This window comes from Stigmatopora nigra, chromosome 7 (assembly GCF_051989575.1).
Source record: "Stigmatopora nigra isolate UIUO_SnigA chromosome 7, RoL_Snig_1.1, whole genome shotgun sequence".
Taxonomy (NCBI): Eukaryota; Metazoa; Chordata; class Actinopteri; order Syngnathiformes; family Syngnathidae; genus Stigmatopora; species Stigmatopora nigra.
This window is the reverse complement of record NC_135514.1, coordinates 8,979,943-9,002,912: the sequence shown is the minus strand read 5'-3', so window position 1 is coordinate 9,002,912 and position 22,970 is coordinate 8,979,943. Positions and strand designations below refer to the sequence as shown.

Below are 22,970 nucleotides of genomic sequence, written 5' to 3'. Positions count from 1 at the left end.
GCAAATCCTGAGGGTAACAGTACCTTTCTAAAATTCCTGAGGTGAAAGCACCCCTTGCTTTAGGGCTAAACAACAGATTACATATAAATTCTGAATGACAGATGAAGACATTTCAACGCAACATGATTTAATTGATTCTTTGCTTAAAAAAACAAAAAAATCATACTATGAAACAGTTCTATACATTAAACGTGTCTAAAATATTGCCGAGAGAGCAGTATAGTCATTTTTTAACAAGTAAATCGAATCAGTCTAATTAAAAGAAGAAAAGAAAACGTTTAATGGGACTTTCCATGATAGGTGTCTGTACACACCAAGTAGACAAACATGATAAGTGCACTAACTACAGTTAGGACATTTCCCCAGTCCCAATTTTTTGGGTTACGTTTATCCGGCCAAGTAATTTGATCATACTTGTATAGTGTATATTTGTATAGTTTGCATACTGAATCTTCTAGATAAAAAAAATAGACCAGTTGGAGTACAACAAGGACCACAAGGAGCACACAAAACTTTCACCGCAAAAGTGGAATGACCGAATATGGCCTCAAGGAGAGATGAAAGAAACAGACATAGATGAGCGACCCTGTGGAACAACATCTTGACGAAAAAAAAAGGTACAGGCCAGAGGCAATGACATCATCTCGCTTGGTATATAAAGGAATAAAATTAATCAGCGAGGCACACGGACCTGTGGTGCACTAATGGTAACCACAACGACCATATACGGATGGATGTGGATTTAATCGAGAGGAGAGTCGCCTTTAGTGCTCTCAAAGTAAAGCTTGCTTGGTCGTCAAGAGAGATCTACGATCTAAAGGAATCCACAAGCAGATCACAATATTCAGCGAAAGCCAGTCAGTCATCTTGACGAAATAGCGAATTTAGACGCTAAAATAACTTGCCATACATTGCTGCATTGTTTTCCTCATCCTTACAAACGTTCTATTGCTATTTTCAAGCCTCTTTCTCTTTCAGGCTTCTCATTTCACCTTCAAAGTCTTTCATCTGTCCTTTTCCACCATGTCTCTTGTCAGCCCTTAGCCATGTTTCCATCAGATGACACGTGGGTGACCAGTGGATAATTGTGGTTTGATTGTCCTTCTCTTACCTCCCCCATTTCGTATGAAAAACACTACGCCTCCGCCTGGTTGTATTCCATCGCCCCTCCATTCCGACTACTGTCAAATGCGACAGGCTCGCTCACCCTCTCCTCCCCCACCTCGAAGCTCTTCTCCTCCAGCGGTTTCCCGATCCAGGCGCCGTAGCCATGGTCGCCGAGCGCTTGGAAGAAGCACTGCTTTGCTAGCTGGAAGGAGTTTGCTTCCTTCTTGGCCTGAGTGTATGATTGCATTGAGAGGAGGTCGGTGCGATTGCAACGCTGGCACAGTTTGCGGAACAGACAGAACAGGTTGGACTTGGACACACGGGACACGCCCAGCTTGTTCCTAGAAGGAACACATTCGGAACAAAGTTGAGTCATCATTTCAAATGAAGACAATGTGCTTTGTTTTCACTCCTGCAATAATACTTTAGGGCAGTTCGGTGGAAGACTGGCAAGTACGTCCATGGTTTTACTCCACGTTAGGTTCTGACTTTCCATTCTGGAGTTAAGCATGTTCGTTCTGGATCTGTGTAGGTATCTCTGGGTATTCCAGTTCCCTCTCAAATCCCAAAAACATGCATGGTCGGCTGGCCGAACACTTAATTTTCCCTTGGTTTGAGTGTAAATGGTTGTTTGTCTCCATGTAGCTTGCAAATGGCTGTCAACCAATACAACCTATTCCCCCTACAGTTAGCTGGAAGAAAAGAGACTTTTTTCTGCTGCAAGTAATATAATATGTCCACGTTAGACCGTCGGCATACTGTTGTAGAGATGAATTACGGCCACTGAGCAAGTCAGTGAACGTTTTATAGGCCAGGTGTGTTCTCACAGTCGGTTCGAGTCAGGCGTCACCGGACTGTTGCTGGGCAGTTAACTGAATTAAAACGAGTAATTTGATGATCACCTTCACAGGGTGTTGCACGTACTAATGCCTCCGCAGTGCGGAAGACGACCATAGTTTACTAGACGGGATCAGATTTTACAAAAAGAGCTATAGAAATAGCTCTATTTTAGGCAAACCAGAGAGTTAAGTTTTACTGGAATTGAACCCAATTTGATAGTTCAATAACTATTTGCACTAGATGCACATCTAACTGCATTCAACTTGTAAAGTTGTATATCAAAGTACTTAAGAAACATTTACAGTATATTTGAGACCTACCCATCTAGTTTGCCTTTGGTACCATCCAGAACCTCCACGCTTGTATGGTCAGGGAGGCTCCAGTTTACACTGGACTCCTTAGTTTTGCCTGTGTGACGTGTGGAATCGTATACACTGACCCGGCCCACCTATGGAAAGAGAAATATGATGGGGTTTATTTTGCTTTTAGTTTAGTCAACCATTATCATATTTCTAATTTGGCAGAGGGTAACACAAATGGCAGCCACTGTGCAAACCGATTTCGACTCCACTGGTGTGGCCCACTTATTCAGTGTCAACTGATCAATACACTTGCTTTAAAAGAGAAAGAAACTGGCTGGAGGGCTTCAATCGGTGAGACCCACAAAGTGATTCATGACAGTGCTCTCTCTCTCACCTCTGGGTGGTTGAGCTGGAAGGGAGGAGGGAGGCTTTGGCTGAATGCTTCTCCATCTCTGGCCAACCGACAGCAGACTGCTCGGGTCAGGTGACCGTGGCTGTACAGATACCCTGAACGGAAGAAGGTTACATTGATTAATTACAGTATTTGTACTGCAGGTTGGATGCTATTGGATTGATCTCAGTACTTTACTGGATTTCATGACTAGACACAAGTCTAGCTAACCTTTTTGCCATAGAATGTGGAAAGAAAAGTGTCTATAATAATTTTCTAACTCTTAACCTCTACTTCCCTCTGCTTTGAAATGCAGCTTACAGACTTGTGTGGTTTATGTAACGACAAATGTTGTTTTCTTGACAAATTTGGTGGCTGGTGTTACAGGTGCGCCATAGTTGAAAATGACCGTAACTAAAAACAGAAATGTTTTCATGCTACAGAGAGCTAGATGCATACCTGTCAACTGGTACGTTCTCGCCGTAATTGGTACAACTGAAAGCCCATTTTTATATTGGTACGCTGTACACATGAAAATGGTACGCTAAACGGTGATTTTGAGAAAAAAAAATAAATTAAGGCACTTTCTAGCCATTTTTCACCATCCGCCATTGTTTCTTCCCGGAAACGCATGTCTGCCAAGTGATATATGTACCGGCGCCTCTGATTGGCTAAAAAAAAAAGATCATGATAAACATTTCGTTTTGTAACACTTTCACCATGTGATTTCCGTTTCCTGTTCCCTTGTTTATGTTTACTTTCATTTGATCAGCTGTTTCTGGTCTGTTTACAAGTCAAGAATGTTCGTGATTTTTTACAAAAAAGTAAAGTGGTAAGATTTTCCATGTATTTATACATATATGTAAGGGCGAAAACAAAATTTGGTAAGATCACAAATGGTTCGAGGTTGACAGGTATGTAGATGTCCAACAAAATGGTTTACCAAGCGTGATGGACTTCAGGTAAATGGGATGGAGAAAGTGAGTGAGCAGCGCCCCCTGTAGCCCCAGCACGTTCCAGCGTAGGATCTTGTCACTGCAGCTCATGGTGCGTAGCCTCTCCCCATGTTGAATGCCATCCCAAGTAGGCACAATAGCACTGGACTCAACTGGGATGGTTCCCTCGCCTGGTAGTAAGTAAGAAATATAAATGGAAAAGGTGACATGGATCCGAAGGGTAGAAGGGAACTTGTCTTTGCAAGTTTTGAGCACCTCACCATTTTCCACCTTAGTGCGCAGCTTGCCCTGCTTGGCATTCTCAAACAGAGGTAGGTGACCTCCCACCTCTTCACCCGTCTCGCTGCAAGACTTGTCAAAAAGGGCACCATCACCACATGGCGCCGTACTTTACAAGAGAAAAAAAAGTGAAATATTGATACGAGATGAATCAAAATTGGAAAAAGAAACATCAACCCACCTGATGTAGAGATGAAATGTGATATCTGATTTGATCCGTAATTTGTCATCCTCCGTTGGCTCAAATATACTATTTTCTGTGGATTCAAAGTGTTTCAGCAACTCACTGTACAAAAATCTAAAGAGGGATGCTAAATGTTAGTCAGGCCACCGATATGATGTTGATTCCAAAAGAAAAAGATCAATTTGTACCTGACGAATCCCCTTCTGGAGATGATTTCGGCATGGCCATCATTCACAGTGTCACCTTTTAAACTCAGCTCCTCCCCCTTAACGCAGCGATTACCTGGAATTGAGCAGGGCAATTTCAAATAGTGTCAGTGTTGTTGCAAATTACTACAATATGCCAAAGATCAAGGGATATTTTCTGGAAAACACCGTACACACCAGTTCCCAAGCTGACAACTGTTCCCAGTCCTTCCCCCCTCCTCATGATGATGGTGGCCAGGATCTTGCGTCCTAACAAGCTGTGTTGGATGCGTGTGGTCAGGGCGTTGAAACGCTGGTGGCTTAGCATAGCAATCTGGTCATGCAATGTGCTGCCACTTACAGGAAGCTAGAAGATGAAGAAGTCAGGCAGATTATGTTAGGTATATTCAACAGACAGACAATCAATCCGAGAGGACTTTTTTCCTTTCAAATAAAAACTATTTTCTGGAAACGTCATTAAAATTATGCTAGTAATTGCATTTATATGACTGCACATAAATGAGTTTATGGGGGTCATATCTTAAGACCAATGGAGCAATTCTGTTATATGCAGAATGACTTGTGTCTCTACAGTTTAGTACAATGTCGATATAAACAATATCTTATTAAAAATTTTAAAAAATGCCAATCCACACAGGTGGCGGGGATACCTCGGCAGGGATCAGCTCGCCAGTGCGGGCCGCCCTCTCTGCTTCCCCAATCAAAACGCGTAGTGCAGCATCAGCTGCCTCCTGTTTGCCCTGCTTCTTGTTGGACGCGCAAACCGGCGGGAACCAGCGTCCACCCAGTTTAGCCTGATAGGTGAACCTGCAAACCAAAAAGGAAATCAGCTCTTTTCACTTTGTAGCCCATGAACATTGAGACTGGCAGATAAATATTAGCATACTTAGGTTCGTGCGCTGACCCGGACTGGCCCACCAGACGGATCTCGGCAGCAAATCCTCTGGCCCTAGCGTACTCCAGAAGCCCCGACACGGCGTTGTTGTTCAGGTGATTGATGAGATCCCCGACGCCGGCCTCGTGCGCTGCTCGCAACTCGTCGGCTGTCAAAGGAGGCAGAGATGGGCACGTTCCGCAATTATCGCTATCACTGGAGGAGCCCAGGGGCAATTGAGGCTGTGGAGAGATGACAGGGAGATAAGGTGAAAACTTTACAGAACAAACAATTGAAATAAGATAGTAAAACCTTGATGAGGATAGTATATCTTGTTGCTGCTCACCTTGTTGAGTTGTAGCCTCCCGTCAGCCATCAATTCATTGACAGCCTCCTCAGCTGCCAGTTGGCGCGCTGCCTTTTTGCTCGGAGCAGAGGCCTCTGCAAACAGATTCTCTCCAACTTTCACTCTGTACATGAATCTGAGGACAAGAAGCAAAAAAAAGAAGTGGCTAAATGAGTTTACTCTCTGACATGTAAAAAAATCCCTTTTAATTTTTTGACAATTGTAATGGGTCTAGGTATACAAATGACATTTAAGTGGTGGTGTAAGTAATGAAATTCATGATTAGCTTGTAGCAAATTAATAAAGCACAAGCTGGTTGTATATCATTGTCAGGTGAAGGCATGAAAGGCCTGTGTGACAATATGCCTCCATAGTAATAAAGTGAGATCAGATGAAGAACATTCTAACAAATGTCAGCAAAAAAAACACCACATTCAAAAAGAAAAGACCTAGGGGTGAATTGAGCAGGCACGAGTTGAGCTAGCAAATGCCAGGATCAAAAGATAAAACAGGATTTTATACCTGTTTGACGTTATCGGTCTGATATTTAAATTTGCTCGACGTTTTTCCAACAACTGTTAAGTGTAAAAACTATGGCGCATGAAAGTTTAAGGGAAATACCTTTTTGCGGTATCGTAACTTAAGATTGCATTGACAATAAAAGGATTATGAATAGCGTATGTCTGGTAGTAAAATAGACAGTACCTGGGATCATGTGGGGGGCCAACTTGACCAGTGATAATAAACTCAATTGGATTCCCACTGTGCTGACTGTATTCCATCAGGACCGACACAGGATTCTTCCCTCCAGGGAGCGAGCGGGAAAGTGGCTGAACAGGTCCATCTGGCATGCCCATTACTTCCACGGTGCCTCCTCCAAAAACACCACCTGAGCCCGGAGTGGAAACCTGGTATAAAGAATAAATTCAATATTTTATTATGACAAACCTAAATCTGACTTTCTGATATTGCTGTATATTTTAGTGCAAACCTACACCAGGGTTGGAGAGAAGGCCCTTTGTTTCGTTTAAATTAGAGTTACTTCCTTCGTTACCGCCTGGCTGCATTTCTGCAACAAGAATGAGCAAGGTGGCGGCTGCAGCGTCTTTCTTGGCGACCTTCTTTGCTGAGGCCTCAGCAACTGGAAAAAGTCTCCTGTTGAGCATGACCTGCATGCGGAATCTGCCAGAGTAAAAATAATATGCAAATGGTAAAGACATTTTATTCAGCATATTGACAAATTTCATCATGAATGAAGACAATTTGCCGTAAAGAGCCACTAGATCTCGACAGAATGAACTTGAGGGACTAACCTGGGGTCGTGGGAGGGTCCCGATTGGTCAAGGAGTATGAACTCACAACTGTGGCCCAGATATTGGGCGTATTCCATTAGGCCGCTCACAGGATTCTTTTGACGAACTTCTTGCAATTTAGCCCAAAGGTTCTGTGCCGGAGGGGCAGCCAGAGAAACAGCAACAGTTCCAACGGGGTTGGCATATTCATTAGTTGGTTTCTCGTAGTTGGCCTCGTTCCTAATACTGTTTAGATATTCGGGGATATCGTCAGAAGCCCACTGTCCTTCGACGGCCACTTCCTCTTGGAGTCTGTTTAAGGGGGGTTGTTCAGGCGGAGTAGAGGACAGCTGAAGGCAAAAAAGATATATATTATTTTTTGTAAGTGTTAGGGATTTCTTGGATACGATCACATGAGCAGAAAATTGATTTTTTTTTATCGAGAATTAACTCATTGGCCACCAATCTTTGTAATAGACTGGGAGATTGGCAGTGTTTCCTCAATTAAGATGGATACAAGGTCTGCTTGGCAATGAAACAGTGTCACCCAGATTTGAAAACACTTGATAGTGCTGTTTTTACCCCCCACTTTCTTAAAAATATTTTGGATATCAGATCAGGACTTGGTATCGACCAATCCTCAAAATCAGATGTTTTGGATTCACATGATAACAGTAACTCTTTTAGGAAGGAAAAAAACTTCCAGATGGCAAGGCAAAATTGTCAGTAAAAAAATAATAAGTGTAAAGCACAAAACAGAACCTACCACTTCTGTCTTTGGCAGCCAACTTTCACCGAATGGCATCGCTTCTTCTTTTATCGGTCCTGGCGGCGGCGGCTCTTCCTTCATCGGTTCCGGCGGCGGCTCTTCCTTCATCGGTTCCGGCAGCGGCGGCTCTTCTTTCATCGGTTCCGGCAGTAAGTCAGCCTTTTCCACCTTTACAGCTTCTTCAATAGCTGCACTCTTTGATGCTTTAAGGGCCCTATTCATTCTCTCTTTTTGGTGGTCTGAGAGATCCCAGGTCTGTGGATTGGTGTCACGGTTCCTCACGACTTCACCAGTCTTCTCCAGGGAGTTCAGAGTGGAATTGACCTGCTTTGGATTCCTCAAATTCATATTCTTTACCAACATCTTTGCTGATACTGGGGCTAACAACAGGAGGTTCTGCAGGATGTTCTCTTTCATACTCGCCATAGTGAAATCGTGATCAGCGGACGTGCCGATACAGCAATGCCTATGTTCCTGAGATGAATTCAATGTTTCCAAAACAGGAGATTCTGAAGAACAATTAGAAAGGGTTTCTGTGTCTGAGCCAATATCTTCAACTTCTGAGTTTGTCTCTACCCTAACTTTAGATTTTTGGAAGCTGTAAGATTGAGATTCCTCAACCTTTCTATTTCTCAAGTTCAGAGTCCACTCTGGAGGGCTAAGTCCTTGCTTGAACACTTTTTGTGAACGCTCTAAAGAATAGAGTGCTTGGTTGATTATTTTTTTGGGAAGATGTAGTTTTTTGGCCAGCAATTTTGCAGAGATACTTTTGCTTGGTTTTAAAGACCAGTGCACCTGATCTTGGATTTCTTGTGTAAGAGTGATGTAGTTCGGAATTCTTTCAAAACTCTTGCTTTCACTGTTTGGCCTGTTTAGGTCGAAGGACAAGGTCTGAAAACTGTCACAGAGAGCGTCAGTTTGGATGCTCCAGTCACTGTCAGGGTGGCGGTATCGACTTTGTGCCTGATTTTGGTTTAAGGACGCAGCAAGCCTGTGAGCCTGATTATAATAACCCCGGCCCCGTTGGGGGATTGGATGACTACTGTGACATGACTGTAGCTGGTATGAGGAACTACCTGATCTGCCAAGCTTTTGAGGCCTGAAGGGATGGGTACAAGGATCAAGAGGAAAACGAGGTTGGGTGGATGCTACAAGACATCCCGGGCTGTAATAGTGATGCAAAGGTTTCGGCTGGAGTTGAGGGCCGGTTCTCGGAAAGGAAGCGGATGGGCTAGATCTTTTGTATTGCTCCTGAAAATATAGTGATGGAGGGTTGTTGTATTCGTTGTAAGGGCCTGCTCTACCTCTGCTCATAGCGCAGGGCTTGAGAAAGAATGTAGCAGAAACAGCTGTATGTGCTGAGTTGAAACAAATGTACACCTAAAAAATAAAAAACCCTCAGAGTGATGGACAGTAAGTATACCTGAAAGACAAAGACAACCACAAGAGAACGTTAGAAACAAAAGCAAGAAGGGGTTTTGAGAGGCTATTTCTGTTTAAGACACTGTTTGAGACCCTTTGACCCTTCATGACCAAATGTTTCTGAATAATGTAGCACATGGCATAGAATGTGCAATACCAATACTCCCTTAGGTGCCATTCTTTTACCAAAAGAAAAGCCTGTTGTACAATCGAAAACATTAATTGGTCATATTGAGAAAAAAAAACCATGGAAATGAACACCATAGCTGCTGTTGTAAGCATATTGTGAAATATAAACTTGCCAGTCAGAGATATTGCAAGGTGACATGCTACCTCACTGCCAGTCACATGGAAACTTTATCCCCGGGTAAAAGGACGGTGATGAATAATTGAGATCTTGGTTTGATGATGCCATTGAGCCCAACATTATTTTTGATAGATTCATAACTACATACTGCTGCATCATTGGAAAAAGTCCTGAATGGATGAAGTGTCAGAAGTAGTAATAATAATAGCAATATTTTTGTTCAAATATGGTCGAAGTAGCACAGTAATAAAAGCAGTTTCGATGGTTTTCCCCTTAAGTAGCTGATGGTCATAAAGAACGACACCATATTTGCAATGTTATAAAATTATGAACATTACCTTGTTGGGATTACTAGTTGCAATGATGGTTAAAAGTCTTAAGAATTTAGATGCACGTCGTTCTACCAGTGAAAGCGCACACCCGACTATGCAGAAAGTTTTCTTAGTTGAGGAAGTAAGGTAGTTTGTTCCAAACGCCGTTTAATACTCTGATCTCTCCACGGAGCAAACATAAACGAATGATGCTGCAACGATTTTAAGAAACACAGTGAATTCTTCAAAAGGCGACGAAGGGGGACTTAAGGTTAGATTTAGGAGTTTCGATTTCATTTTTTGATCAAAAGTTAACTTTCGTTTTTGTCACGTAACCGGAAGACAGGGTAGCATAGATGGATTAGTGCAATGAGGTTAGTAAACGGAAACAGCTTACATAAATGTTACATGGGAAATGCAATATGAAGGAAGGCACGCGATAGAGAAATCCATGCTAAACATGAAGGTCACAATAACAACAAAACATGGAGTCGATCACAAATAAAAGTCCACACGTTGGCTTAAATCCCTAAAACTCTAACATCCGTTAAAACAATCCCTTTAACGCAATTTCACTCGATGTCATTAAACACTAATGTATAGTACTCAGTGGGTGTACAACCCGCATCTTTAAGCAGCACGTGTTCTATAATATCAAATAGCAAAATAATAATATTTTTTTATATATGTAAATAGAAAAGCGTGCACGTGGACATAGAACGTGTTCAAAAGTGCAACAAAAGAACATCTACATATTTAATCGTGGCGACTTTTAAGTAGCGAGACAAAAGAGCAATCATCCGAAGTGATTATTAAAATAAAACGTTATTATATAGATCCGTTTGGACAGAAAATTGTACAAATGCATTTCTTCAAAACACCGTCCATCGAAGATGTGATAGTTATTGTTTATCCTAACATATGATCGTCCTATGAGCTCCATTCTACTGGCGGCCATTGCACCATTTCTCGCCTACCACTTGGCGTATAAACCATTTATTGGCAACACAAAACACAACAAATTCCACAAACTTTCTAAGACTTAAATTAAAACACAGACACATAAAATGCACTCGCCTGTCCTCGAAGTAACCCCGCTGATGCGGGGAAAAGCGCAAGTTGTAGATGAACAGAATATTACGATGGATGCGGGGAATTGTGACGCCTCAGCCCCTACTTGCTGGATGTGCGTCAATTTTATAAATCCGGGTTCAACCTATTTCTGTTTATCTTGCTGTTTGTTTTTCCCCATCTAAAATCTATTTACACGAGCAAACAAACGCCCCAAAGAGTGAATAATATACTTTTAGGAAAGAAAAATGTTATAGATGGACAGTGAGTGAATATATGCACATGAATTTAAAAATAGTCTTAGTAGATGCTTGTATTTATGTACAGCAGAGTACGTTTCCCCACTTTTTTTTATTTAATGTGTATATGACAGCCAGTATTGTGTTTAAAATGGTTCAAATAAAGTTTAGCGCGAGTACCATATTTTCAGGACTATAAATTGCACTTTTTTTTCATAATATATATTGGGGTTTATTTTGTTTTATTTACTGTTGTATCCAGTAGAGGTCAGCATTATTCTGTTGTGAACCACTAATGTTAAACTAGGAGATTTAAGGTACTGACTGATATTGCACTGTATGATCCCAGTGGTTTTGTCTGCTAATGTGGTCTGCTCCCCCACTTCATAGATCACAATAATTTAGAGCCCCTCAAACAGAAACTGGCCTATAAGCGAATAGATTCAAGGAAATTGATCTACTGCCCAGATTCAATCACAGATGGTCATAAAACGCACCAAGATGGATGAAGGAGGGTGACTTCAGGTCAAAGTAAGGAACACGAAAGACAAAATACAGAATCCCAGTCCCTGTCCTAGTGTTAGTTTTAATGCATCTCTCCCCCCCACCGTCGCTCCCTCTCTTCACCACTACTCCCCCTTTCTTCTCATCCCTTCTCCTGCTTTTTCCTTCACTCCACCACTGTTCATTTCACACTCAACTTCTCCTCACATCTGGATTCATCCATCATCTTCCACCGTTGTGTCTCTGACCATACAAGAAGGGAACACCTGCAGTATGGTGCAGACTGCAGCACTTTGGCTTTTGACACTTGCTACTTGGCTGCCTGGTGAGTGACTTTGATAGAGTTGGCTTTAACACGTGTGTTTTGTTAGTTTGTTTGTATGACCTTGCATATCCATGCCACTGAAGAAGCTTTGTGATGACAAGTGTCATGCATGTGATATATTTCTTTCATTATTCTTGAGACATGCATTAAGGTATTGCTGGAACCATCCTGCTATAAAGTGGCAGTCATAACAGAGTTAGGACTACACTCAATTATTGTGCCCTGTATCTTGTTCCTAAAATGACAAGTAGATACTCAAATAAGCAACAGTTTACTGCTATGATAAACTCTATTTTGGTTTTATTAAAAAAAATGGGTACCTTTATGCACATATCTAAATAAAGTGTACATAAAGCTTGCTCTCTCCTCAGTGTGTTTCTACTTTACGGCAATGTAGTAACTGAAAAAGGATAACAAAAAGCTAGAAGCTTTCTTTTTTTCCAAATCAGGGAAGTTCCAATTGTTAAACTGCAAAACACATTTAGTAGAATTTCCAGAAGCCACAAAAAAATAATTACAGTGCTTGTTATGAATACAATTAAATTGCAAATTTTCCCTCAGCTATTTTGCACCACCAACCCCACACTTGTTATTTCAAGTGTAGTGTTATATCAATTTGACTATTGCATTTATTTTTTATATGCCCACTGCTCCTATGCATAAAAAAAGGAATTTTCGTACTCTCATTTGTGCATAACCGGGAACCATCGCTTTCTCTATTAATGAAAAAATATTTTTTTACAACTTCAAATTACTTTAGTGCCAAGTCTATCTCTTTAATCGCAAGTTATAATTTTTTTCAAAAACAATATTTGTTTTCTCCAACTTATAAGTCCTGCACCAAATATACCTCCATTCACATCCATCTTAACAGTAGATTAATTGCATAGGTCAATCCTTTGGTCTATATGTATAGTGGGATGCGGCTTTTAAATAACCACTGTAACCACACCAGTTTCATTGCACTGTTAAAAAAGATCATTGAATCAAAACCCCCTCATTTGGAGTTATGGACCACAGAGTGAAAGCTCATATTCCAGTGAATTCTATATGTCAAGGTTAGCTCTACTTTAAGGACCTCACTTTCCACATAAGAAACAAAGCTGACATCTTTACAACAGCATGAAAAGAGTGTGTGTCCACCAGTGATCAATCAGGGCATGTAATCGATTAGAAGTAGCAAGGTTCTATTACTCTTTTGCTTTCTTCTGACACAGCGTTCTCTTTTAATGGTGCTCCATTCACGTGTCTTTATTCTCTCAACATAATCAATACATTCCAAATTCTCCATCACATTGACTGACCAAGAGACAACGCAGGGTCCCCAGCAGCGATATTTGCTTAGGGAGTTGCTGAAAGATTATAATCCCATGGAAAGGCCTGTAGCCAATGACTCCCACACCCTTACCGTCCACTTCTCCATCACGCTAATGCAAGTCATGGATGTGGTAGGCAACTACACAAACAGCACAACACAAATAATGCCGTTTCAACCAACTTCCTCAATCAGTATACTTGCTTCTGTCCATTTAAAAAAAGGCTGATTTACCTCCTTTTTTTTGAGGAATTTAAACAAATTTGCTCAAATCGGCTTGCAAGATGGACAAATGGTTTAAAATGTTCTTATCTATTCATATTCATTGATTGATTAATAATAATTGATTCATTATATAGAATACAGTTATTAAAATTGTTCAATCAAGGTTCAAATATGCCCTTTTCTTAGTAAAAATATATAGGCTTTCCATTTCACAAATTAATTTTCATGTTTCCTCATTTCCTTTTGCATTGTTAAAAGGATGAAAAGAACCAGCTCCTTACCACAAATATATGGCTACAGATGGTAAGTCATTCAATAATAATCTGCTATTGTATCTGCATTTATATAAACCCCCGCACTTTCGCAACACAGATGGCAGGAATACGTGGAACACAAATGCAGAATTGAATAATTTAATACTTATATACCCACACATAACTGTTGTATATTTTATGTCTATTATGCTGGGATGAGCACGAGAATAATAATCAGTGAGATGTAAATTTATGCCCTACAGCAATGGTATGATCACTACCTGCAATGGAATCAGTCACAGTACCCCGGTGTTAAAAATCTTCGCTTTGCCGCAGATCAAGTATGGACACCTGACATTTTGCTTTATAACAGGTACGTAGCACATAAACAGCAGGTATCCGCCATTCATACTCACATACACGCACACATTGATCACTGTCACTGTTGCAGTGCTCACAAGAAGTTTGACGCCACCTTTAAAACAAATGTGCTGGTAAACTCTAGTGGCTTCTGTGAGTATCTGCCTCCAGGTGAATACTGTTTTTTTTTTTTACATTTTTGGAAAATATTCAAATTTCTAATGCTTTTAAAACAGATACATTCCCTCTTATTTTTAACCAAAGGAATATTTGTCAGCACCTGCAATGTGGATGTGCGCTGGTTTCCCTTTGATATTCAGCAATGCGAGTTGAAGTTTGGATCCTGGACATTTGACGGTTGGCTGCTGGACATTCAGATGAAGGACGCAGATGTATCTGGATTCATGCCCAATGGAGAGTGGGACCTATTGGGTGAGGTTGAATGTCTACATCAGGGCTTTGCAAACAACTATACAAATACAGTGTGATGAATTAAGATATTTTGGTTGTGATTTTCTTGACATTTTTGCTTTTTACCTACCTTTAACCTTCCCATGTCCTACTCAGAGGTTCCTGGAAGTCGCCATGAGATTTTCTATGACTGCTGTGCAGAACCTTACCCTGATGTGACCTTCGTGGTCACCCTGCGCAGAAGGACACTCTACTACGCTCTTAACCTTCTCATCCCTTGCGTTCTCCTTTCGTCCATGACGCTGTTGGTCTTCCTGCTCCCAGCCAACTCTGGAGAGAAGATCAGTTTGGGTGAGAAGGCACAGCTATGAGAAAAGCGTACACGGGATATAAATCAAAACATACACGCCCGTCTTTAACACTCCTGAGAATTTCGGAGCGTCTCGCTCTATCAGCATGAGAGGAACATTTTTCTGTCAAGCTACGTAGACACTGTAGTGAGAACTGTGATGGGACCGGGAGGGAGAGAAAGAACAGACAAGAGGGAAGATGAGAGAGTAAAACAAAAACAGTTGTTGCAAAGTCACTGGAATTAGAACTCGAGCACAGCATACCAAGTGCAGAGTTATGCCTCAAACACTATCATTTGTTCACAGAAGTAAAACAGATGTAACATAAGTTAAAAAGTATAAGAGAAGTTTGCAAAAGAAGTTATGTATGGGGCTATTTAATTTGAAATGCAGGAGTCTTGTCATGAGCTCTCTTTAAGAGACAGAGCAAGCGTAGCAATATTGAACGATTAAACCTTTTACAATAGCCCTTTGATTAGTCTGCTTATTTCACGATGACTGTTGCAAAAAAACTCAAAGTAACATTTAAAATCCACTGCTGACCTTTAAAGTTTGCTGAATTGAGGTCTCTGGAAGTGTACGGACAGCTTTTATATTTCATTTTTTCAGGAATTACTGTTCTACTTTCTCTGACTGTCTTCATGTTGATGGTTGCTGAGATTATGCCTGCGACTTCAGATTCAATACCACTCATAGGTCAGTTGCTACTTTTTTTAGGTCCTTTAAAAAACTGCTTGATATTGTTTTTTTGGATTTTAAGGAAGCTCAACTCATTGACAATCTACACATTGTATGTTAAAGGTCAGTACTTTGCCAGCACCATGGTGATCGTTGGGATGTCTGTAGTGGCTACAGTCATTGTCCTTCAGTTCCATCACCACAACACCAACAATGAACAGATCCCACATTGGGTGAGTTGGCTCCTCTATCTTCTAAAACCTGAAGGGGAGAGCCATTCACTAAGTCTACATCAAGTCAAACCTGGTTTCACATTTAAATAAAGAGGTGTAAAAACAGGATGCATTCTTGGACTTTTCAATTAGTGCTACTCTGGCTTTGCGACCACACTTTAGTCTTACCATTCATTTCCTATAGCGCTTGTTGTCCTTCGTCCAACTTTTTCTATGGTCATTGTCTGACAGGTCAACTTAGTTCTGCTCCAGTGGGTGCCTTGGTTCCTGAGAATGAAACGACCAGGTGAGGGAATGGAACATGATCGTCCACAAAGCCAGGCAGACACTCAAAGCAAGACCCTGTCCTCACCTGCCACTCAACTGAGTGCCATCATCCCTCAAAGCCTGGCCTCCCTGAGAGCCAGCCTGGCCCAGCTCCAACAAACTCCACCTCACGATTGCATTTCTCAAGCTGTTATACTTCCACATGTCATCCATAGAGATCCTAACCCCAATTTACACCCTCAACCCAACGGTCATTTGCCTTACATGGGATTCCAGACCTTTCATTCCACAGCAGAACTGGAAGCCCAGAGTCACAGTCAAATAAGGGGGTCCTATGGACCAGTAGGTGAAGACGGAGAAGCTTCCGATGGAGGAGAAATTCTGAGCCATCAACAATATTCATCGGGCAAGTCACAGGAAACGGCATCCATTAACGCCGACTCATCGACCATGTGTCCCGGGTCGGCTGGTTTAGAAGCGGGTACGGATTCAGGGAGGGCTGCCTTCTCAGACGGCCACAGTGGCGTCATTGCAAGTGGGGCAGTGGAAAACCAGCTCAAGGCTCTTCTCAGCGAAGTGCAGTTCTTGGTGGAACGACTTCGGGAACAGGACCGGCAGCTTAGTCTAGCTGAACAGTGGCAGTTTGCTGCAGCAGTCATCGACCGCCTGTGTCTGGTGGGCTTCAGTGTCTTCAACATAATCTGCACCATTGCAATTCTCATGGCCGCACCCAATTTTGGAGACGCCCTGGCCAAAGACTTCCTCTAAAAAGGAAAAAAGACAAAAGGAAGGGTCTTTAAAAACACAGTCTTCATTTTTAACGTTTTGTTGTGATAATGTGATAAGTGCATGTGCCTGTGGAACCCTCCTAGATCATTTCATCTTCAGGGAATTGAATGATTAAAACTGAACTATTTGGATTTTCTTAGATGATGTTTTACTTTTCATCAAAGGACACATGCATGAACAGTTCATGCTGTGACCTGAGTGTTGGTTTAAACCAGAATATTCCTCCTAAAGTTAAAAGCACACTGATCTGCAAAAAACCCTAGAAAGCTAAAGATGTTAAGTATTCAAAATAAAATGTGTGCATCCTGACAGAATGATGCCAGTGCATGCATGTAAATGGTATTTAAAAATCTTACCTCTTTTTCTTTGACAAAACAAAAAGTACACATTGTTGTCCTTGTTGGCAATTGTTGTTTATTACCACATTTACTCGCATATAAGCCGCACCCTTAAAATGGCCTGAAAATCATTATTTAGAACTTTTACATGGATTTCATTAAGTTTTAAGCCACAGAGAAATTAAAGGACTGACAGTCCCATTATTACGTATGGTGGTTAATGTTAGAAACCTAAACCCATGCATCTTTTTAGATGACAAGTGCGCAAACCTAATTGCATAAAAAGGTGACTTTACAGGGAAGAATTATAAAAAAAACTGGATTAAAGTGCTTCTTTCCATGAATAAATAAAAAAAATGGTTGGGGAGTAGCTTTTATAGTTTAGTACCCTGGAAAGTATGATGAGTGTGAGCGTGCCACATGTGAGGATAAGCGGTACAGAAAATGAGTGATTAAAGCAAGTGTAAGGTTCCCCTCTGAATATTTAGTTTATCATCTCTGACGGAACTTTTATGAAGATAAAGTATTGGGGTTGTGCGAAAGGATAACTAGTCTGAGAGTGATTGCGGTGGAGGGAGTGATTAGTAGAGCATAGCAATAAGGGGCAGAAATGAGACAGAGGCGATGATTGAAGACAGAGGAACAGAAGGAGAAGCTTGGTTATGCAGTGGATGCGAGAAAGTCAAGAATTTCCCTGAGAGAGAGAGAGAGAGAGAGAGAGAGAGAGAGAGAGAGAGAGAGAAAGGGAGGAAGGACAAGATGCTGATAAAGCAAACAAGCTTTTACAGTTTTAAATGATTGCCAATTTAAGTAGGAGCCGGAGGCGGTTTGAGGGGAATGACCTTGACTTTGTCATAATGCTTAACAGCAAGCACCACAGTAAACATAGTGCTCAATTAATGCTTTTAATCAAACTGGAGACCAAATTTGTCACACAACTCGCAATAGATCTCAAGCAAGTGTGTCTAATGATGTGGTTGGTGAGCATACAGTATAAAAAAACTGCGGCAGATCAGGTGACTGCTTTCCTGTGACTGCAGTTGCAACACTGCAGGTGATAATTCGGAAAATGCCACCCACTTGTTCTGTGCTAACAGCAAGTGCACTGAATGGGAATCTCACCAACAAGTGTTGGTAGGATGGACATGACGTTAATTGGGTTTTATTAATTATTTTGTTAATTTAAAATTGTATTTACTCGTAAAAATGATGTAAATAGTAAAAAAATAATAATACTCACATTCACATATGCACAGTTATGCCAGTGCAAGGTTGTCCGTCTCCTCTGGCCCGGAGTATACTGGGATAGGCTCCAGCACCCCCCACGACGCTAATGAGGATGAAGTGGTTAAGAAAATGTGATGAGAGGAGAGACATAAATTCCAAAATTTGTGGCCGATATGACACACAAACGTGTAGTGTACGAGTATTTTTTAAATGACAAAAAAGTCCCTATATGGGGTTAAACTGCTTCTTGCAGATATAAGGGAATATACATAATACAAAAATAGTAATACGTACTGTCAATACTATGTACTACTAAGGCAATGACATAAATGCCAAAACAATTTGACGTAATTTTTTTTTAAATGCCTCTGCATAAGTCTGCTTACTTTCAAATTATATACAATATATACATATATTAAAAAGAAATATACTTATCAATACTCAACTAGTTGTTTATGACATCAACATCCAGACGAAGAAATGGGTCTCATATTGGGGGAAAAATATGTTGTTGTTGTTATTTACCTGAATAAAAGAAGAATATATTTAAAGCACACAATTGTACAAAGTTTGTGAGTGAAGACTACACCTGTTGTCAATTAAAATGGCATAAATATAGATATTATGGATGCCAGTACCAGCCATAAAACTTCACACCCTGAAATTGTACTTTCGTTTTTAATAGACAATCCTAACAAAAAGTACATAGCAATAATAAAAAGTATGTATTCATAAACACTGTGTAATTACAATAGTCATTATATTAAACTTGCACTGGTCAATTATTTCATTGTGATGAAAACAAAAATAGCATACAACAGTGCAGAAGAAAAAAAAAAGCAATCTAAGATTTTCAAGTAAATCAGTCACATCCAGATACATTTGTTGAACAAATACTTAATATAAAAAAAGGATTTATTTTAGATAAATAACAGCGACCATGCAAAGGGTCAGATAGTGTAGCTATACTGCAAATAAATTGTTAAATAAACCACGAGATAACCAGCAGCCAAATAAAGAGGGTGGTTAAATTTTTCTGTTAGCTTTTACAAGTCCTCTAAGTCACTCTCTGAATAGAAAATAATACAATGTACTATCAACTGCTTATGTGATAATGGGATGGTTTGTGTCAAATAGTATGAAAATAAGCAGACATGCCATTAAATTAATAAGAATGATTTACTACAGTTGGTTGCTAATTGATCTTTGTTATATTGTCAGTTAAGCCAATTGTTTTTAAAAGAATAAATCTAATAAACAAACTTCCACTTTATCTAAAGGCACCAAGTTGAAATCTTAAATTTCTAATTGATGAATTTAGAGAAACAAACAGCCATGGGGATTGAAACTATACAGGAAACTATCGTTAAGCCTCAAGTATTATTTCTTTCACAGGCAGCATGTACACTCAATACGAGTTTGATGCATGTTCTGCTCTGTAGTGTTACATTAAAAACAAGCTATAATAATATGAATAGAAGTCACAGTTTAGACAGAGGAATAAGTTGAGTTAGCAAAGGCAGAAAGTGAACTACTATTCTATTTTTCACATTTTTACAATCCCAATGTTTAATTAAGCACTCATCTAAATAGATGGGGGCAATCAGGGTTTACACTCCTCTAACATTTGTCTTATTTAATTATATTTCTATGTTAGTATGTGTTTATCAGCGTCATGTGGCAGCCTTTTAAAGTATTTTGACTGGCAAAAAACAGCCAGAGATGAGTGTAATAAATGTAGATTTGCTGGTTGTTGTACTGTTGAATACTGGCTATGATGCCAATGTATACATTTTACAGTAAACTTCAATTATTTGAAAGGCAAAGTTATAGTGAAGAAATTTACATTCCAAGTTAATATTGAGGATATTTTCATAGAGTTTGATGCATCTTATATGCTGACAATCGTCATGTCTTGCCTGCTGTATTAATCTTAAATTATTATGAGTCATAATATTTCTAAAAGCCACCTGTGTACATTGTGATTAATTTGCTCATAATTAACAATTGTGTTGAATTCCTCCTGTAAAAAAAGTATGGGATGAAAAAAAAAATGGAACTTACCAAAAACTGGACAGGGATTTGTGTAGCCTATGTGGACATATTAAGAATGTTAAGACTATAGAATGGTATTAAAAAGACAACTCTGTAAATAAGAAAAGCAGGACCAAACATTCTGTATTGTCAGCCAATTAAAAAAATATTTTTCAACATTTCAAGAGTGTTCATCACCACCTTCTGCAGACTTATTTGTCCACCAGACCAACTCCTGAAAATGATTTAAAAAATAAAAAAAAGAAGTAAAAATCACTTAGTCTTGTCAGTTTAGTCTTGCGTCTACACACCTTCGACAGTAGATGGAGGTGTCAGCTCACAGTTAAAATTAATGCCAACAAAGGAGAAGTCCAGTACCCTCAAAGGCCACTCCCAGTTGGATGAGTGCAAAAGAAAAAAAGTGACAATCAACACAATATTCTCTGAGAACAAAAGAGTCAACTCCAGTTCTCAAAGTGCAGAGTGGTCCACACACAAGAAGGTTCATAGTCCTGTTGATTGTCCACATGAGGGCGATAGCCTTCACTTGAGCTGCAAGATTCAAACTCTTAAGAGTCATTTGAGTCAGCCCCACCCCCCCCAGCTTATCAAAGACCAGTTTCTGCAAAAGCATTGACGCAAATGGCAGTGTACATGTTTTACCCCCTTGTCCTCTTGACAACTACTCTGCGTGCAATTCGGTAACATTCAACGCACTCCAAAATGAATACAATAAATCAGCAGTATATGGCGGACTCGCATCAACAACAATAATAATAATAATTAAAAAAGAAACAAAAACAGCAATGACACATTAGTCAATTCGCAAACTTCTGAGAAGAATTGACCAATATTAACATTCGCTCTGCTTTTTCGGCAGAGTCAGGTCAAGTGAAAAGGGGAATAGGGGAATGTGGGAAAGGGGGGGGGGGTTATGATGGAAGGGCTCGTGTGTCAAATGGGAGGTGTCTGTCATAAGGCTACGACGGTGCAGGGGTGTTTGAGTTTACAAGGCAGTACTCCTCGGTTGAGCTGATAGAACTCCACCAATTGGATCAGGTCGGTGAATTTGGTGGCACCATCGTCAAGGCTGAAGAAGACTTGACTGTCTTCTTCACACTGATAGATTGGTGTCCAAAAGGAGTGGGGGAAGAGGGGCAACCGATGTAAGAATTGAAGGGAGGAAGGAAACACAAAAAGTCAGGAGAATGTGAAAACAATAGTAAACACTGAGTTTTTTACAGGCCCGCAGCAAATGATGAAACTATGATTGAATGCGGTCAACAAAGGCAAATCAAATTAAGTCCATAATTTATGATTCTACATTGTGAAACAGAATGGTGCCATCTGGTGATGAAAATGGTTTGAGTTTACGGAATATGCCATGTTCCTTAATTCCTATTTTATCACTCTAAAGAGCATTGTTTCAGAGAATGAAATGATGAAAATTAAAGAAAATAGAAATGCATTTTTTTTTAAAGCCTTACCGGTAGTATCTGGAAATGTTTGATTTTCTGGTGATGGCACAATGTGAGCACAAAAGCCTTGGGGTTACTCTGGCTGACTCGTAGAAGAAACAAGCTGAAAAGTAAGGACACACAAAAACTTTTAGCTTCATAGTTTACTTGTGTGAAGGGAAATGGATAAAGGCAGTTTTTTTAGGGGGGGTTTATTACCCATCGACTTGACCCTGCTGATGGATAATGCGGTGGGATTCTTCTCTGGTCATTCTGCCATGGAACCACAGCTGGGCTATGTGAATGACTGAAAATTGTTTTTTAATCGAGAAAATTAACATAAAACCTCAAATATCCAAAATTATGATAATTATTGCTAATTTACCTGAGTTTAGTGAAGAGTGATGTAATGGACTGTGGGAGCCTGTGATGTTCATTCGGTGATTCCTCTTCTGAGGCAGATTTCAAATACAAACAAAGACAATGTGATTGGTTACGATTCGACGTAAGCAACCGCTCATGTACAAAACAAATTGTAATTTGAACCTTAATGAATTTATATATATATATTAAATTATTTATTTATATTCCACATGGAAAAAGTAATTGAAAACAACTGTAACTCAACAAAAAAGCCATTCCCTAGCATATTCTTTTTAAACTTGAGCTGTTTGAGACTCACCCTCCACGCCTGTCCTTCCTCCATAGCGGCACTCTGAGCTTCTACAGGGTTGTCGATGACCCGGCCGATTGTTCCTGAAAAATCCATCGCCACCAGAGAATTCTCCGACACACTTCGCTGCAAAGAAGGGACGAGGCAGGAAAAATGTTACGGTCAAAATGAAGAGTGTCAGTGTGTAGACACACTAAACGGATTTGACAGGATTTCAAATTAATGGTATTAGGTTTGAGGAGTGTATGGATGTCAGATTTAGGAGGCTTTAACTCCTTCGGTAATGAGGGTAACATACCACGGGTGCTGAGAAGTGTGAAAGCAGGGTTTTTCTTTTCTGGGGAATCTTGTAATTCTGGTACAATATAATCCCATACTGCAAAGAAAAGAAAATTCAGTGTAGTCTTTCTTGATGAGCACATGTTAAAGAAGAAATGTGTATTTTTCTTATGCTTTTGAACTCTAATATCAATCAATATTTCACAGATTACTGTAATTTTCTGAAGCCTTCAGATTTACATAATTGAATTAATCCAATGCACATACTTTTTATACATTGTGCTGCTATATCCATTTTTTATATAGACGCTCACAATTTTTTAGTTTGTCACAGACCGTGGATTTTATTATGTGG

The 22,970-nt window shown here is 40.1% G+C and overlaps 3 protein-coding genes across 7 annotated transcripts in view; 1 reads left to right on the top strand and 2 right to left on the bottom strand.

Annotated features, from left to right (window-relative positions):
- Positions 1 to 110: 110 nt before the first annotated feature.
- On the bottom strand, positions 111 to 10,777 carry adar (adenosine deaminase RNA specific). 2 transcript variants are annotated; one of them, XM_077720792.1, is made up of 16 exons: positions 10,664 to 10,777; positions 7,544 to 8,969; positions 6,799 to 7,127; positions 6,481 to 6,667; positions 6,191 to 6,393; positions 5,486 to 5,621; positions 5,152 to 5,381; positions 4,916 to 5,072; positions 4,443 to 4,611; positions 4,248 to 4,341; positions 4,057 to 4,173; positions 3,857 to 3,984; positions 3,584 to 3,766; positions 2,644 to 2,756; positions 2,268 to 2,395; positions 111 to 1,448 (listed from the first exon to the last, which is right to left on the bottom strand). In XM_077720792.1, exons 2-16 carry the CDS (start codon positions 8,858 to 8,860, stop codon positions 1,136 to 1,138), a joined length of 3,804 nt encoding a protein of 1,267 aa, XP_077576918.1. In that variant the 5' UTR covers positions 8,861 to 8,969; positions 10,664 to 10,777; the 3' UTR covers positions 111 to 1,135. The 2 variants fall into 2 exon arrangements, with proteins under 2 accessions (XP_077576918.1, XP_077576919.1); XM_077720793.1 differs by lacking the exon at positions 10,664 to 10,777 and adding an exon at positions 9,614 to 9,830.
- Positions 10,778 to 11,566: 789 nt separating this feature from the next.
- Positions 11,567 to 16,616, top strand: LOC144199240 (neuronal acetylcholine receptor subunit alpha-7-like). Its single transcript, XM_077720744.1, has 10 exons — positions 11,567 to 11,725; positions 13,034 to 13,173; positions 13,524 to 13,568; positions 13,783 to 13,892; positions 13,971 to 14,050; positions 14,144 to 14,311; positions 14,447 to 14,641; positions 15,250 to 15,336; positions 15,442 to 15,551; positions 15,783 to 16,616. The coding sequence occupies exons 1-10, from the start codon at positions 11,674 to 11,676 to the stop codon at positions 16,584 to 16,586; spliced, it is 1,791 nt and encodes a 596-aa protein (XP_077576870.1). The 5' UTR covers positions 11,567 to 11,673; the 3' UTR covers positions 16,587 to 16,616.
- A 3,709-nt stretch (positions 16,617 to 20,325) lies between these two features.
- Positions 20,326 to 22,970, bottom strand: part of LOC144199514 (growth factor receptor-bound protein 10-like) — a 38,069-nt gene continuing 35,424 nt past the window's right edge. For 3 of the 4 annotated variants that reach the window (XM_077721187.1, XM_077721189.1, XM_077721188.1), the window contains 6 exons: positions 22,635 to 22,712; positions 22,346 to 22,462; positions 22,049 to 22,115; positions 21,883 to 21,970; positions 21,694 to 21,787; positions 20,326 to 21,325 (listed from right to left, as the gene is read on the bottom strand). In XM_077721187.1, the coding sequence (XP_077577313.1) occupies positions 21,179 to 21,325; positions 21,694 to 21,787; positions 21,883 to 21,970; positions 22,049 to 22,115; positions 22,346 to 22,462; positions 22,635 to 22,712 (591 nt within the window). In that variant the 3' untranslated portion in view covers positions 20,326 to 21,178. The remainder of the gene's footprint in view (positions 21,326 to 21,693; positions 21,788 to 21,882; positions 21,971 to 22,048; positions 22,116 to 22,345; positions 22,463 to 22,634; positions 22,713 to 22,970) is intronic. The other variant, XM_077721190.1, reaches the window with a different exon arrangement.